Source organism: Oncorhynchus mykiss, chromosome 18 (genome assembly GCF_057628025.1).
Source record: "Oncorhynchus mykiss isolate SJ-2025 chromosome 18, ASM5762802v1, whole genome shotgun sequence".
Classification (NCBI taxonomy): domain Eukaryota; kingdom Metazoa; phylum Chordata; class Actinopteri; order Salmoniformes; family Salmonidae; genus Oncorhynchus; species Oncorhynchus mykiss.
Genome location: NC_143039.1, coordinates 13,760,075 through 13,778,250, shown reverse-complemented (window position 1 = coordinate 13,778,250; position 18,176 = coordinate 13,760,075). Strand labels below are relative to the sequence as shown.

At 48.4% G+C, this 18,176-nt stretch overlaps 2 protein-coding genes across 12 annotated transcripts in view; one reads left to right on the top strand and one right to left on the bottom strand.

Annotated features, from left to right (window-relative positions):
• The window catches only part of ubac2 (UBA domain containing 2), a 28,092-nt gene that overhangs the window by 5,778 nt on the left and 4,138 nt on the right, over positions 1–18,176 (bottom strand). For 5 of the 9 annotated variants that reach the window (XR_016488269.1, XM_090207179.1, XM_090207181.1 and 2 more), the window contains 3 exons: positions 4,702–4,825; positions 2,841–2,888; positions 2,460–2,708 (listed from right to left, as the gene is read on the bottom strand). Coding sequence is in view for 8 of the 9 variants with exons in the window: in XM_090207179.1 (XP_090063305.1) it covers positions 2,460–2,708; positions 2,841–2,888; positions 4,702–4,825 (421 nt within the window). In the remaining variant the exon portion in view is untranslated. Of the gene's footprint in view, positions 1–2,459; positions 2,709–2,840; positions 2,889–4,701; positions 4,826–14,398; positions 15,090–17,985; positions 18,159–18,176 lie in introns of those variants that run through there. The other 4 variants (XM_090207183.1, XM_090207182.1, XM_090207186.1 and 1 more) reach the window with 4 other exon arrangements.
• Positions 7,817–18,029, top strand: gpr183b (G protein-coupled receptor 183b). Of its 3 annotated transcripts, none has more exons than XM_090207178.1 (5): positions 8,043–8,277; positions 8,977–9,061; positions 9,493–9,807; positions 14,434–15,023; positions 15,349–18,029. In XM_090207178.1, exons 3-5 carry the CDS (start codon positions 9,519–9,521, stop codon positions 15,682–15,684), a joined length of 1,215 nt encoding a protein of 404 aa, XP_090063304.1. In that variant the 5' UTR covers positions 8,043–8,277; positions 8,977–9,061; positions 9,493–9,518; the 3' UTR covers positions 15,685–18,029. The 3 variants fall into 3 exon arrangements, with proteins under 3 accessions (XP_090063302.1, XP_090063304.1, XP_090063303.1); XM_090207177.1 differs by having other exon boundaries at positions 8,052–8,277; positions 8,974–9,061; positions 15,349–17,486; XM_090207176.1 differs by lacking the exon at positions 8,977–9,061 and having other exon boundaries at positions 7,817–8,277.

The following is an 18,176-nucleotide window of genomic DNA, read 5'->3' as shown; positions in this document are numbered from 1 at the left end:
GGGGGCTTCAGGCTTATTTAAAGAAGCCTAAAATATAATAATTATTAAGTGTTACAGTTTTTGGTGGAGACTTTTGCCCGTCACCTTTAAACAGTTTCCAGCTCTGATCTTCTCCCCATCATAACAGCCGTAGGGGGTTAAATAGCATTGGATCAGTTTCCAGCTCTGATCTTCTCCCCATCATAACAGCTGTAGGGGGTTAATTAGCATTGGATCAGTTTACAGCTCTGATCTTCTCCCCATCATAACAGCTGTAGGGGGTTAATTAGCATTGGATCAGTTTCCAGCTCTGATCTTCTCCCCATCATAACAGCCGTAGGGGGTTAAATAGCATTGGATCAGTTTACAGCTCTGATCTTCTCCCCATCATAACAGCCGTAGGGGGTTAAATAGCATTGGATCAGTTTACAGCTCTGATCTTCTCCCCATCATAACAGCTGTAGGGGGTTAATTAGCATTGGATCAGTTTCCAGCTCTGATCTTCTCCCCATCATAACAGCCGTAGGGGGTTAAATAGCATTGGATCAGTTTACAGCTCTGATCTTCTCCCCATCATAACAGCCGTAGGGGGTTAAATAGCATTGGATCAGTTTACAGCTCTGATCTTCTCCCCATCATAACAGCCGTAGGGGGTTAAATAGCATTGGATCAGTTTACAGCTCTGATCTTCTCCCCATCATAACAGCCGTAGGGGGTTAAATAGCATTGGATCAGTTTACAGCTCTGATCTTCTCCCCATCATAACAGCCGTAGGGGGTTAAATAGCATTGGATCAGTTTCCAGCTCTGATCTTCTCCCCATCATAACCAGCCGTAGGGGGTTAAATAGCATTGGATCAGTTTCCAGCTCTGATCTTCTCCCCATCATAACAGCCGTAGGGGGTTAAATAGCATTGGATCAGTTTACAGCTCTGATCTTCTCCCCATCATAACAGCCGTAGGGGGTTAAATAGCATTGGATCAGTTTCCAGCTCTGATGTTCTCCCCATCATAACAGCCGTAGGGGGTTAAATAGCATTGGATCAGTTTCCAGCTCTGATCTTCTCCCCATCATAACCAGCCGTAGGGGGTTAAATAGCATTGGATCAGTTTCCAGCTCTGATCTTCTCCCCATCATAACAGCCGTAGGGGGTTAAATAGCATTGGATCAGTTTCCAGCTCTGATCTTCTCCCCATCATAACAGCCGTAGGGGGTTAAATAGCATTGGATCAGTTTCCAGCTCTGATGTTCTCCCCATCATAACAGCCGTAGGGGGTTAAATAGCATTGGATCAGTTTACAGCTCTGATCTTCTCCCCATCATAACAGCCGTAGGGGGTTAAATAGCATTGGATCAGTTTACAGCTCTGATTTTCTCCCCATCATAACCAGCCGTAGGGGGTTAAATAGCATTGGATCAGTTTACAGCTCTGATTTTCTCCCCATCATAACCAGCCGTAGGGGGTTAAATAGCATTGGATCAGTTTACAGCTCTGATCTTCTCCCCATCATAACCAGCCATAGGGGGTTAAATAGCATTGGATCAGTTTACAGCTCTGATCTTCTCCCCATCATAACAGCCGTAGGGGGTTAAATAGCATTGGATCAGTTTCCAGCTCTGATCTTCTCCCCATCATAACAGCTGTAGGGGGTTAAATAGCATTGGATCAGTTTACAGCTCTGATCTTCTCCCCATCATAACAGCCGTAGGGGGTTAAATAGCATTGGATCAATTGAAAATGGGGAGAATCTGGGCTTTGCAACAATGCCAGAATGATTGCTGTACTTCTAATATTAAATAACTGGCATTATTATTATTATTATTATTATTATTATTTATGAACAATTATTTAAAAAAGGCAAATGTCAAAACAGAGCTTCTGATGTCATCAAAGCTAAAATGGCCAATATAAATATAAACATTGTTTCTATACAGAATAAAGGTCACGTAGACTTTAGAAGAGCCCTGCCTGCACATCAGTTCAGAAGACAGAGACCGCCAGGAGCTGTGTGTTGGAAAGGCAGGACTATAAACTCAAGTAGCCTTTGCATGTGAAGGACATTCATTCTGCCAATGAGAGGATTGCATTAAATATTCTGCAAAAGCATGCATGCTTCTGATTGGCCAAAACAGATCAGAAGGAGGGTCATGTCAAATGGAATGTCCATTAGTCTGTGTGTGTGTGTGTGTGTGTGTGTGTGTAGTACTGTCTGTGTGTGTGTGTGTAGTACTGTCTGTGTGTGTGTGTGTAGTACTGTCTGTGTGTGTGTGTGTAGTACTGTGTGTGTGTGTAGTACTTTGTGTGTGTGTGTGTGTGTGTGTAGTACTGTCTGTGTGTGTGTGTGTAGTACTGTCTGTGTGTGTGTGTGTAGTACTGTCTGTGTGTGTGTAGTACTTTGTGTGTGTGTGTAGTTCTGTGTGTGTGTTTGTGTGTGTGTGTAGTACTGTGTGTAGTACTGTGTGTGTATGTCTGTCCATACCTGTGGTGGTCTGTGGTTCCTCCTGGCCTGATGGAACTGGGCCAGCAGCACCTGTTGATCATGGAGATCCATCCTCTGCTGTCTCTGGATGTCCAGAGTAGCCCCCATACCCAGGGGGGGTTCATTGGGGGGCGGGGGCCCGGAGAACAGGGGCTCCAGGACGAAGGCCCCTACACGGGACAGCCACCGGGGCACGAAGAGCAGCCGCTGCACCCCCAGAGCGTTTCCGTGGTACAGCTTCCCAGAGACCTGAGGGGAACACGCGCTGTGTGGTTCAGACGTGTGGATTTACAACTTCTGAAGAAGCGGCTGCGGTTGAGATAACGGGGTTGGGTATAATGCTGGTTGCTATGCAACAGGGTCAGTGTGGTGTGAACTCACCAGTCCACTGAGAGCAACGAGCCACATGAACGGACTGGAGGTCAGGAGCTGAAACACAACACAGAGACATATTAACCACTGACCCCCACCATGCTGAACACTATGTAACTCTACATATTAACCCCCACCATGCTGAACACTATGTAACTCTACATATTGACCCCCACCATGCTGAACACTATGTAACTCTACATATTAACCCCCACCATGCTGAACACTATGTAACTCTACATATTAACCACTGACCCCCACCATGCTGAACACTATGTAACTCTACATATTAACCACTGACCCCCACCATGCTGAACACTATGTAACTCTACATATTAACCACTGACCCCCGCCATGCTGAACACTATGTAACTCTACATACTGACCCCCACCATGCTGAACACTATGTAACTCTACATATTAACCCCCACCATGCTGAACACTATGTAACTCTACATATTAACCCCCACCATGCTGAACACTATGTAACTCTACATATTAACCCCCACCATGCTGAACACTATGTAACTCTACATATTAACCACTGACCCCCGCCATGCTGAACACTATGTAACTCTACATACTGACCCCCACCATGCTGAACACTATGTAACTCTACATATTGACCCCCACCATGCTGAACACTATGTAACTCTACATATTAACCACTGACCCCCACCATGCTGAACACTATGTAACTCTACATATTAACCCCCACCATGCTGAACACTATGTAACTCTACATATTGACCCCCACCATGCTGAACACTATGTAACTTTACATATTAACCCCCACCATGCTGAACACTATGTAACTCTACATATTAACCCCCACCATGCTGAACACTATGTAACTCTACATATTAACCCCCACCATGCTGAACACTATGTAACTCTACATATTGACTCCCACCATGCTGAACACTATGTAACTCTACATATTAACCGCTGACCCCCACCATGCTGAACACTATGTAACTCTACATATTGACCCCCACCATGCTGAACACTATGTAACTCTACATATTAACCACTGACCCCCACCATGCTGAACACTATGTAACTCTACATATTAACCCCCACCATGCTGAACACTATGTAACTCTACATATTAACCCCCACCATGCTGAACACTATGTAACTCTACATATTAACCCCCACCATGCTGAACACTATGTAACTCTACATATTGACCCCCACCATGCTGAACACTATGTAACTCTACATATTAACCCCCACCATGCTGAACACTATGTAACTCTACATATTAACCACTGACCCCCACCATGCTGAACACTATGTAACTCTACATATTAACCCCCGCCATGCTGAACACTATGTAACTCTACATATTAACCACTGACCCCCACCATGCTGAACACTATGTAACTCTACATATTAACCCCCACCATGCTGAACACTATGTAACTCTACATATTAACCACTGACCCCCACCATGCTGAACACTATGTAACTCTACATATTAACCCCCACCATGCTGAACACTATGTAACTCTACATATTAACCACTGACCCCCACCATGCTGAACACTATGTAACTCTACATATTAACCCCCACCATGCTGAACACTATGTAACTCTACATATTAACCCCCACCATGCTGAACACTATGTAACTCTACATATTAACCACTGACCCCCACCATGCTGAACACTATGTAACTCTACATATTAACCACTGACCCCCACCATGCTGAACACTATGTAACTCTACATATTAATCACTGACCCCCACCATGCTGAACACTATGTAACTCTACATATTAACCCCCACCATGCTGAACACTATGTAACTCTACATATTAACCATTGACCCCCACCATGCTGAACACTATGTAACTCTACATACCTGCAGGCCTACAATGTAAACCAGGGACTTGTTAGTTATGGAGATCTGACCAAGGAGTTGAGTGACTGGAACCTTGGGGATGGAGGAGTAGAAAGGTACAAACAGGCTGAACACTGGGCCTAGCCTGGAGGAGAGGTGAGGAGGAGAGGGGGAAGGAGAGGAGGAGAGAGGAGAGGGAAGGAGAGAGGGGAGGTGAGGAGGAGAGAGGAGAGGAGAGGAGAGAGGGGAGGAGAGGAGAGGGGAGGAGAGGGGAGGTGAGGAGGAGAGGGGAAGGAGAGAGGAGAGGGAAGGAGAGAGGAGAGGGAAGGAGAGAGGAGAGGGAAGGAGAGAGGGGAGGTGAGGAGGAGAGAGGAGAGGGGAAGGAGAGAGGTGAGGAGGAGAGAGGATAGGGAAGGGGGGGTGAGGAGGAGAGGGAAGGAGAGAGGGGAGGTGAGGAGGAGAGAGGAGAGGGAAGGAGAGGGGAGGTGAGGAGGAGAGAGGAGAGGGGAAGGAGAGAGGAGAGGTGGGGAAGGAGAGAGGAGAGGGGAAGGAGAGAGGGGAGGTGAGGAGGAGAGAGGAGAGGGGAAGGAGAGAGGGGAGGTGAGGAGGAGAGAGGAGAGGGAAGGAGAGAGGGGAGGGGAGGTGAGGAGGAGAGAGGAGAGGGGAAGGAGAGAGGGGAGGAGAGGAGGAGAGGATGGAGGTGAGGAGGAGAGAGGGGAGGTGAGGAGGAGAGGGGATGGGGAAGGAGAGAGGTGATGGGGAAGGAGAGAGGGGATGGGGAAGGAGAGAGGGGATGGGGAAGGAGTGATGGGAGGTGGAGGAGAGAGGGGAGGTGAGGAGGAGAGAGGGGAGGTGAGGAGGAGAGAGGGGATGGGGAAGGAGAGAGGGGGAGGTGAGGAGGAGAGAGGAGGTGAGGAGGAGAGAGGAGGAGGTGAGGAGGAGAGAGGGGATGGGGAAGGAGAGAGGGGAGGTGAGGAGGAGAGAGGAGAGAGGGGAGGTAAGGAAGAGAGGGGAGGGAAGGAGAGAAGGGAGGTAAGGAGGAGAGAGGGGAGGTGGGGAGGAGAGGAAAGGAGAAGATGGTTAAAACAATGTTCTGTTCACAAACACCAAACCTCTGAGCAGATATACAGTAAAGTATATTTCTATTAGAGGAAGTAAGAATGAATCATTATAGACCAGCAGCTAACCTCAGAGCCCTGCCATTACAGTCACTCACAGTAGGACACGCACAGTCACACACACACACAGTTACCCACACACACACACACCAGGACACGCACAGTCACCCACACACACACCAGGACACGCACAGTCACCCACACACACACACCAGGACACACACAGTCACACACACAGTCACCCACACACACACCAGGACACACACAGTCACCCACACACACACCAGGACACGCACAGTCACCCACACACACACCAGGACACGCACAGTCACCCACACACACACCAGGACACGCACAGTCACCCACACACACACCAGGACACACACAGTCACCCACACACACACCAGGACACGCACAGTCACCCACACACACACCAGGACACGCACAGTCACCCACACACACACCAGGACACGCACAGTCACCCACACACACACCAGGACACGCACAGTCACCCACACACACATGAGGACATGCAGTCACCCACACACACACCAGGACACACACAGTCACACACACACACACACCAGGACACGCACAGTCACCCACACCAGGACACGCAGTCACCCACCCACCCACACACACACACACAAGGTCACGCAGTCACCCACACACACACACACGAGGACACGCACAGTCACCCACACACACACCAGGACACGCAGTCACCCACACGCACAGTCACACACACGAGGACACGCACAGTCACCCACACGGACAGTCACCCACACACACACACGGACACGCAGTCACGCACACATACACACACGAGGACACGCACGGTCGCCCACACACACACGGACACGCACACGCACAGTCACCCACACGGACAGTCACCCACACACACACACACGCAGTCACCCACACATACACACACGAGGACACGCACAGTCACACACACACACAGAATGGAGATGAGCATCACAGGATGAGCCATATCTGATATGTCCATGCTTGACGCACACACACACACACACACACACCACTACTAGTAATAGTGAGAGCCTGAGGGTATGAATACAGTTCGTATTAAAAGTAGAGATTCATTTTTTATGAACTCCACATGAAGGATCAGAATGAGGAACATGACAGCAGCCCAGAGAGGTCATGAGAGGGTCATTAGTAGTGATGGGAGGAGACAGATCCATACAGTTACATGTCTAGTTGGCTGTAGCTGCACCAAAACTACAGTAGGTTTCTTTCATAGCGTATTCTCCATCTTTTTAAATAGGGAGACAATGTGTTTTCACTCTCTCTCTATCACACCACGAGGCCCCCCGGTAATATCACACCACGAGGCCCCCCGGTAATATCACACCACGAGGCCCCCGGTAATATCACACCACGAGGCCCCCCGGTAATATCACACCACGAGGTCCCCCGGTAATATCACACCACGAGGTCCACTGGTAATATCACACCACGAGGTCCCCTGGTAATATCACACCACGAGGTCCCCCGGTAATATCACACCACGAGGCCCCCCGGTAATATATCACACCACGAGGCCCCCCGGTAATATCACACCACGAGGTCCCCCGGTAATATCACACCACGAGGCCCCCCGGTAATATCACACCACGAGGCCCCCCGGTAATATCACACCACGAGGCCCCCGGTAATATCACACCACGAGGCCCCCGGTAATATCACACCACGAGGCCCCCGGTAATATCACACCACGAGGTCCACTGGTAATATCCCACCACGAGGTCCCCTGGTAATATCACACCACGAGGTCCCCCGGTAATATCACACCACGAGGCCCCCCGGTAATATCACACCACGAGGCCCCCCGGTAATATCACACCACGAGGTCCCCCGGTAATATCACACCACGAGGTCCCCCGGTAATATCACACCACGAGGCCCCCCGGTAATTCCCAGCCCTAGTCACGATTGGGTCAATATACTTCTTCCTCTTTACTCTAATTTCTACTCTGTTCACATGAAGAACAGCTGACATTCAGCCTATTTGTGCCCTCGATATCATCTGGAGTGTTTGATATCCTTACAAACATGAATAAACATGCTGAAAATTATTCATCCTGTTGATCAAATAAATTCATCTTTACAAATTTCGAAGAGACGCTTGCACCCACACACACACCCACTCAGAATAAATGTAGGAGGGGTTTGCTTGCGGTGCAGGAAATGATAAGTGTGTGTCTGGGTACTGGCTGTGGCAGAAGCTGCACACTTCTGCCTAGTCGGCCGTAGCTGACGCAAAGAAAAGAGACATATATCTAATACTTGTTGAGTTTCATTCTCTGGCTGACCTGACACATGGCTCTGGAGTCACACAGGGGACCAACGTCCCTCCTGAAACACCACTGGCTGACCTGACACATGGCTCTGGAGTCACACAGGGGACCAACGTCCCTCCCGAAACACCACTGACAGTTAAGAGCGCTTCCATCTGGTGAGTACAGTATCATACAGTATGTGGTCTACACAGGTATGGTACAGTATCATTCAGTATGTGGTCTACACAGGTATGGTACAGTATCATTCAGTATGTGGTCTACACAGGTATGGTACAGTATCATTCAGTATGTGGTCTACACAGGTATGGTACAGTATCATTCAGTATGTGGTCTACACAGGTATGGTACAGTATCATTCAGTATGTGGTCTACACAGGTATGGTACAGTATGTGGTCTACACAGGTATGATGCAGTATGTGGTTTAGACAGGTATGATACTATATTACAGTATGTGGTCTACACAGGTATGGTACTGTATTACAGTATGTGGTCTACACAGGTATGATAGTATAATACAGTATGTGGTTTACACAGGTATGATACAGTATTACACTGTGGTTTACACGGGTATGATAGTATAATACAGTATGTGGTTTACACAGGTATGGTACTATAATACAGTATGTAGTTTACACAGATATAGTACAGTATAATACCAGTGGTGTAACGTACTTAAGTACAAATATATTAAAGTACTTCAGTAGTTTTTTGTAGAATCTGTACTTAAATTTTTATATTTTTGACCATTTTACTTTTACTTCACTACATTCCTAAAGAAAATATTGTACTTTTTACTCCATACATTTTCTGACACCCAAAGTACTCATTACATTTTCAATGCTTTTATCAGCAGGACTGGAAAATTGTCAAATTCACGCACTTTCAAGAGCACACGTGGTCATCCCTCCTGCCTCCGGCCTGGAGGACTCACTAAACAAGTCATTTATACTTTCACTTTTACTTTTCACACAAGTATATTTGAGCAATTACATTTACTTTTTACACTTAAATATATTTACAACCCAAATACTTTTAGACTTTTACTCAAGAAGTATTTCACTGGCTGACTTTCACTTGAGTCACTTTCTATTAAAAAGGTATCTATACTTTTACTAAAGTATGACAGTTGGGTACTTTTTCCACCACTGTATAACACAGTATGTAGTTTACACAGGTTTAAGCATAGATATTTTTCACAGGAAAGTGAATTTCCCCCCACAAATTGTGGGTATATTTGGGGTTGCAATTACTACATGAGTGTTATAGAGCAAATGATGCAAGACAAATGGAACATATTGCTCTAATTTAGTCTGTTGATTTTAAACTACTGCAAGTGTCTTCACCCAAACCCTCACCTGCTGTGCTTCAGATTTACACTTCCTGTTACTAACCATCATGTCGTGGTCGGAGGGTGTGAACTCCACTCTGAACCTCGACTCCAACACCTCCTCCTCCCTGGTCTGCACCAACCTGTACGACCACCGCGCCGTCGCCCGCGTCCTCATGTCTCTCCACTACAGCCTGGTCTTCACGCTCGGCCTCCTAGGTAACGCCCTGGCACTGCACGTCATCAGACCCAACCTGGCCCAGATCAACTCTACCACGCTCTACTCTGCCAACCTGGCCGCCTCTGACGTCCTCTTCACTCTGGCCCTGCCTCTGAGGATAGCCTACTACGCCCTAGGTCAGTGATACTCCACTACGCCCTAGGTCAGTGATACTCCCACTACGCCCTAGGTCAGTGATACTCCCACTACGCCCTAGGTCAGTGATACTCCACTACTACGCCCTAGGTCAGTGATACTCCCACTACGCCCTAGGTCAGTGATACTCCCACTACGCCCTAGGTCAGTGATACTCCACTACGCCCTAGGTCAGTGATACTCCACTACGCCCTAGGTCAGTGATACTCCACCACTACTACGCCCTAGGTCAGTAATACTCCACTACTACTACGCCCTAGGTCAGTAATGCTCCACTACTACTACGCCCTAGGTCAGTGATACTCCCACTACGCCCTAGGTCAGTGATACTCCCACTACGCCCTAGGTCAGTAATACTCCACTACTACTACGCCCTAGGTCAGTAATGCTCCACTACTACTACGCCCTAGGTCAGTAATGCGCCACTACTACTACGCCCTAGGTCAGTGATACTCTCACTACGCCCTAGGTCAGTGATACTCCACTACGCCCTAGGTCAGTGATACTCCCACTATGCCCTAGGTCAGTGATACTCCACTACGCCCTAGGTCAGTGATACTCCCACGCCCTAGGTCAGTGATACTCCCACACCCTAGGTCAGTGATACTCCACCACTACTACGCCCTAGGTCAGTAATACTCCACTACTACTACGCCCTAGGTCAGTAATGCTCCACTACTACTACGCCCTAGGTCAGTGATACTCCCACTACGCCCTAGGTCAGTGATACTCCACTACGCCCTAGGTCAGTGATACTCCCACTACGCCCTAGGTCAGTAATACTCCACTACTACTACGCCCTAGGTCAGTGATACTCCACTACACCCTAGGTCAGTGATACTCCCACTACACCCTAGGTCAGTGATACTCCCACTACACCCTAGGTCAGTGATACTCTCACTACGCCCTAGGTCAGAAATACTCCACTACTACTACGCCCTAGGTCAGTAATGCTCCACTACTACTACGCCCTAGGTCAGTGATACTCCCACTACGCCCTAGGTCAGTGATACTCCACTACGCCCTAGGTCAGTGATACTCCCACTACGCCCTAGGTCAGTAATACTCCACTACTACTACGCCCTAGGTCAGTGATACTCCACTACACCCTAGGTCAGTGATACTCCCACTACACCCTAGGTCAGTGATACTCCACTACGCCCTAGGTCAGTGATACTCTCACTACGCCCTAGGTCAGTAATACTCCACTACTACTACGCCCTAGGTCAGTGATACTCCCACTACGCCCTAGGTCAGTGATACTCTCACTACGCCCTAGGTCAGTAATACTCCACTACTACTACGCCCTAGGTCAGTGATACTCCACTACACCCTAGGTCAGTGATACTCCCACTACACCCTAGGTCAGTGATACTCCCACTACACCCTAGGTCAGTGATACTCCACTACGCCCTAGGTCAGTGATACTCTCACTACGCCCTAGGTCAGTAATACTCCACTACTACTACGCCCTAGGTCAGTGATACTCCACTACACCCTAGGTCAGTGATACTCCCACTACACCCTAGGTCAGTGATACTCCCACTACACCCTAGGTCAGTGATACTCCCACTACACCCTAGGTCAGTGATACTCCACTACTACTACGCCCTAGGTCAGTGATACTCCACTACACCCTAGGTCAGTGATACTCCACTACACCCTAGGTCAGTGATACTCCCACTACACCCTAGGTCAGTGATACTCCCACTACACCCTAGGTCAGTGATACTCCCACTACGACGCCCTAGGTCAGTGATACTCCCACTACGACGCCCTAGGTCAGTGATACTCCCACTACGACGCCCTAGGTCAGTGATACTCCCACTACGACGCCCTAGGTCAGTGATACTCCCACTACGACGCCCTAGGTCAGTGATACTCCCACTACGACGCCCTAGGTCAGTGATACTCCCACTACACCCTAGGTCAGTGATACTCCCACTACGACGTCCTAGGTCAGTGATACTCCCACTACGACGTCCTAGGTCAGTGATACTCCCACTACGACGTCCTAGGTCAGTGATACTCCCACTACGACATCCTAGGTCAGTGATACTCCCACTACACCCTAGGTCGGTGATACTCCCACTACGACGTCCTAGGTCAGTGATACTCCCACTACACCCTAGGTCAGTGATACTCCACTACACCCTAGGTCAGTGATACTCCCACTACTACGTCCTAGGTCGGTGATACTCCCACTACACCCTAGGTCAGTGATACTCCCACTACACCCTAGGTCAGTGATACTCCCACTACACCCTAGGTCAGTGATACTCCCACTACGACGCCCTAGGTCAGTGATACTCCCACTACGACGCCCTAGGTCAGTGATACTCCCACTACGACGCCCTAGGTCAGTGATACTCCCACTACGACGCCCTAGGTCAGTGATACTCCCACTACGACGCCCTAGGTCAGTGATACTCCCACTACTACACCCTAGGTCAGTGATACTCCCACTACACCCTAGGTCAGTGATACTCCCACTACGACGTCCTAGGTCAGTGATACTCCCACTACTACACCCTAGGTCGGTGATACTCCACTACACCCTAGGTCAGTGATACTCCCACTACGTCCTAGGTCAGTAATACTCCACTACTACGACGTCCTAGGTCAGTGATACTCCCACTACTACACCCTAGGTCGGTGATACTCCACTACACCCTAGGTCAGTGATACTCCCACTACGTCCTAGGTCAGTAATACTCCACTACGTCCTAGGTCAGTAATACTCCACTACGTCCTAGGTCAGTAATACTCCACTACGTCCTAGGTCGGTGACTATAGTTGTTTTGAAGTAGTTTAAAACAAGCAACTAAAAGCAGATAGTAGGTATGTAGAAATGATACAGTGCCTTCAGAAAGTGTTCACGCCCCTCGACTTCTTCCACATTTTGTTGTTACAGCCCGAATTAAAACAAACACAATAACCCATAATGACAACGTGAAAACATGTGTTGACATTTTTGCAAATGTATTGAAAATGAACTCTTGGAAATATCTAATTTGCATAAGTATTCAAACCCCCGAGTCAATACTTTGTAGAAGCACCTTTGGCAGTGATTACAGCTGTGAGTCTTTCTGGGTAAATCTCTAAAAGCTTTGCACACCTGGATTGTACAATATTTGCACATTATTCTTTTTTAAATTCTTCTCTTTTTTTTAAACTGTCAAATTGACCGCCATTTTCAAGTCTTGCCATAGATTTTCAAGACGATTTACGTTAAAATGGTAACTATGCCACCCAGGAACAATCAATGTCTTCTTGGTAAGCAACCCCAGTGGATATTTGGCCTTGTGTTTTAGGATATTGTCCTGCTGAAAGGTGAATGTCTCCCAGTGTCTGTTGGAAAGCAGACTAGGTTTTCCTCTGGGACTTTGCCTGTGCTTATAGCTGTATTCTGCTTATCCTAAAAAAAATCCCTTGTCATTGTTGCTGACAAGCACACCCATAACATGATGCAGCAACCACCATGCTTGATAATATGAAGAGTGGTACTCTGTGATGTGTTGGATTTGCCCTAAACGTAACACTTTGTATTCAGGAAAGAAAGTTTGATTTTTTTTTTTTTTTTTTGCAGTATTACTTAAGTGCCTTGTTGCAAACAGGATGCATGTTTTGAAATACGGGCTTCCTTTTCACTCTGTAATTTAAGTTAGTATTGTGGAGTAACTACAAATGTTGTTGATCCATCCTTAGTTCTCATATCACACCCATGATACTCTGTAACTATTTTAAAGTCACCATTGGCATCATGATGAAATCCCTGAGTGGTTTCCTTCCTCTCCGGCAACTGAGCTAGGAAAGATGCCTGAATCTTTGTAGTGACTGGGTGTATTGATTCACCATGCAAAGGGTGACTTTTACTCAAGTAGTATTTTACTGGGTGACTTTTGCTCAAGTAGTATTTTACTGGGTGACTTTTACTCAAGTAGTATTTTACTGGGTGACTTTTGCTCAAGTAGTATTTTACTGGGTGACTTTTACTCAAGTAGTATTTTACTGGGTGACTTTTACTCAAGTAGTATTTTACTGGGTGACTTTTACTCAAGCAGTATTTTACTGGGTGACTTTTACTTTTACTCAAGTAGTATTTTACTGGGTGACTTTTGCTCAAGTAGTATTTTACTGGGTGGCTTTTACTTTTACTCAAGTAGTATTTTACTAGGTGACTTTTACTCAAGTAGTATTTTACTGGGTGGCTTTTACTCAAGTAGTATTTTACTGGGGGACTTTTACTCAAGTAGTATTTTACTAGGTGACTTTTACTCAAGTAGTATTTTACTGGGTGACTTTTACTTTTACTCAAGTAGTATTTTACTGGGTGACTTTTACTTTTACTCAAGTAGTATTTTACTGGGTGACTTTCACTTGAGTTATTTTCTATTAACGTATCTTTACATTTACACAAGTATGACGTTTGGGTACTTTTCCCACCACTGGGTGTGAACACTTTCTGAAGGCACTGTAGGTGTTTAAATGTAGGTGGAGAATATCCACACAGACACTTTTTCCTGAGAGACAGATCCCAGGCGTCTTGTTATGTTCCAGAAGTGGACTAACCTCTCTTGGTAATCTTTGAGTCTCCCTGCCTCTAGGTTTCCACTGGCCCCTGGGGGAGACCCTGTGTCGCGTCACCGCCCTTCTGTTCTACGTCAACACCTACGCAGGGGTCAATTTCATGACCTGCCTGGCCGTAGACCGCTTCGTAGCCGTGGTTCTCCCTCTACGTTACACCAGGCTCTGCCGGGCCCGGACCATCCGCTACGTCTGCGTAGGGGTGTGGGTTCTAGTCCTGGTCCAGACGTTACCCCTCCTCTCCGTGACCATGACCCGGGCCGAGCCGGACGGAACCACCACCTGCATGGAGTACCCCAACTTTGAGAACGGGGCCGTGGAGGGACTCCCCTACGTCCTCATTGGAGCCGTCGTCATGGGATACGGCGTTCCCGTTGCAACCATCCTGTGTTGCTACTTGGTGTTGCTTTGGAAGCTGCGGTTGGTGACGAGAAGTAGGGTCGGTGGGCGAGGTCACAGGTCATTGAGGAGCCAGAAGGCGACGGGGGTGATAGCAGGGGTAGTGCTGGTGTTTGTAGTGTGTTTCAGTCCCTATCACATCAACATCCTGCAGTATATGATCCGAAAGCTGAGATACACACCAGACTGTACCGAGCTACAGGCCTTTCAGGTAGTTGTCTCCACACCAGCGGAGGCTGGTGGGAGGAGCTATAGGAGGATGGGCTTATTGTAAAGGCTGGAATGGAATGAATGGAACAGAGTCAAACATGAGTTCCATGAATTACAACGAGCCCTTCCTCCTACAGCGCCTTCTACCAACCTCCACTGACACACAAACATAGGCCTATCTGTTAATATCATTGTATTTTTTTGTGTGTGTGTGTGTGTGTGTGTGTGTTGACCATGAGATTGTGTATTTAAGCGTGTGTGCAATGTCCATCTCCAATCCACGTGTGACCGACTCCTCCACTAACCCCTCTCTCCCTCCCCTTCAGATGTCTCTACACTTCACTGTGTGTCTCATGAACTTCAACTGCTGCCTGGACCCCTTTGTCTACTTCTTTGCCTGTAAGGGTTACAAGAGGAGGGTGATGAAGATGTTGAGGGTTCAGGTCAGCGCCTCTTTCTCCAGCGTGGTCCGAACCGGGGAGGACACCCCCTTCAAACGGGGGGGGACCCGGGACGGGAGGAGCAGGCTGGGTAGCCACACAGCTTGTCCTGTTGCTTTAGATAATCTTACAAAGACCATTCCTGGGCCAGAGACCGAGACAGGAGTCACATCCAACCAACTACCCCTGAGACAGGAGTCACATCCAACCAACTACCCCTGAGACAGGAGTCACATCCAACCAACTACCCCTGAGACAGGAGCCACAACTAACCAACTACCCCTGAGACAGGAGCCACATCCCACCAACTAACCCTGAGACAGGAGCCACATCCCACCAACTAACCCTGAGAGAGGAGCCACATCCCACCAACTACCCCTGAGACAGGAGCCACATCCAACCAACTACCCCTGAGACAGGAGCTACATCCAACCAACTACCCCTGAGACAGGAGCCACATCCCACCAACCAACTACCCCTGAGACAGGAGCCACATCCCACCAACCAACTACCCCTGAGACAGGAGCCACATCCCACCAACCAACTACCCCTGAGACAGGAGCCACATCCCACCAACCAACTACCCCTGAGACAGGAGCCACATCCCACCAACCAACTACCCCTGAGACAGGAGCCACATCCCACCAACCAACTACCCCTGAGACAGGAGCCACATCCCACCAACCAACTACCCCTGAGACAGGAGCCACATCCCACCAACCAACTACCCCTGAGACAGGAGCCACATCCCACCAACCAACTACCCCTGAGACAGGAGCCACATCCCACCAACCAACTACCCCTGAGACAGGAGCCACATCCCACCAACCAACTACCCCTGAGACAGGAGCCACATCCCACCAACCAACTACCCCTGAGACAGGAGCCGCATCCCACCAACCAACTACCCCTGAGACAGGAGCCACATCCCACCAACCAACTACCCCTGAGGCAGGAGCCACATCCAACCAACTACCCCTGAGGCAGGAGCCACATCCAACCAACTACCCCTGAGATAGGAGCCACATCCAACCAACTACCCCTGAGATAGGAGCCACATCCAACCAACTACCCCTGAGACAGGAGCCACATCCAACCAACTACCCCTGAGACAGGAGCCACATCCAACCAACTACCCCTGAGACAGGAGTCACATCCGGCTGAGTAGCCCTGAGACAGGAGCCACATCCAACCAACTACCCCTGAGACAGGAGCCACATCCAACCAACTACCCCTGAGACAGGAGCCACATCCAACCAACTACCCCTGAGCCAGGAGCCACATCCAACCAACTACCCCTGAGACAGGAGCCACATCCAACCAACTACCCCTGAGACAGGAGCCACATCCCACCAACCAACTACCCCTGAGGCAGGAGCCACATCCAACCAACTACCCCTGAGGCAGGAGCCACATCCAACCAACTACCCCTGAGATAGGAGCCACATCCAACCAACTACCCCTGAGATAGGAGCCACATCCAACCAACTACCCCTGAGACAGGAGCCACATCCAACCAACTACCCCTGAGACAGGAGCCACATCCAACCAACTACCCCTGAGACAGGAGTCACATCCGGCTGAGTAGCCCTGAGACAGGAGCCACATCCAACCAACTACCCCTGAGACAGGAGCCACATCCAACCAACTACCCCTGAGACAGGAGCCACATCCAACCAACTACCCCTGAGCCAGGAGCCACATCCAACCAACTACCCCTGAGACAGGAGCCACATCCAACCAACTACCCCTGAGACAGGAGCCACATCCCACCAACCAACTACCCCTGAGACAGGAGCCACATCCCACCAACCAACTACCCCTGAGACAGGAGCCACATCCAACCAACTACCCCTGAGACAGGAGCCACATCCAACCAACTACCCCTGAGACAGGAGCCACATCCCACCAACCAACTACCCCTGAGCCTGTCCTGGTCCTTGAGATGACCACTACTAGGCCATAGAGACACAGAACCACTAGTCTAGACACACTTATTTGTCCTGGGTTGTATTGAAACCAAACGGAAGAAAAAGGAACTGAAACAGAAAGGGACTACCTGAACTTGTCCAATAAGAAATGCTATTTCAAAACGAATGTGAAAAAGATGGAAATCAAGGTCCCATAAACACAAGAAAACAGCAGCGCCTTTACAGCGCCTTTACAAGGTTCCAGAACTAAACAGCGCCTTTACAAGGTTCCAGAACTAAACAGCACCTTTACAAGGTTCCAGAACTAAACAGCGCCTTTACAAGGTTCCAGAACTAAACAGCGCCTTTACAAGGTTCCAGAACTAAACAGCGCATTTACAAGGTTCCAGAACTAAACAGCGCCTTTACAAGGTTCCAGAACTAAACAGCGCCTTTACAAGGTTCCAGAACTAAACCTTGTTTACAGAACAGGATGTCGTATGCAGAGATAAAATCCTTTACTGATTCATCTCCAACATTTCCGTCACATCGATCTTTGTACAGATATTTATGCTTTTCATAATTAAAAATGGTTTCACTTTCCAATACTTACTTTTTAACTGCTGTTTGAAGTGGAATTAAAACCATTCTATTTCACTGTTACTGTTTTATTTCACCAAGGTCTGGCCTATCCCTAAGTTAGCCAGGTATGAAACTAAAAACACAGACAACTCACTTCCCTAAAAGAGCAACACAACACTTCTCTCTATGAGGTAAAAGGTCAAGGAGTACCGGTACTTCCTA

Coding starts and splice junctions, on each gene's coding strand:
- gpr183b (XM_090207176.1), top strand. CDS start 9,519: ATGTCGTGGTCGGAGGGTGTGAACTCCACTCTGAACCTCGACTCCAAC. Junction 9,808..14,433: donor GATAGCCTACTACGCCCTAG/GTCAGTGATACT, acceptor CCCTGCCTCTAG/GTTTCCACTGGCCCCTGGGG. Junction 15,024..15,348: donor CCGAGCTACAGGCCTTTCAG/GTAGTTGTCTCC, acceptor CCTCCCCTTCAG/ATGTCTCTACACTTCACTGT.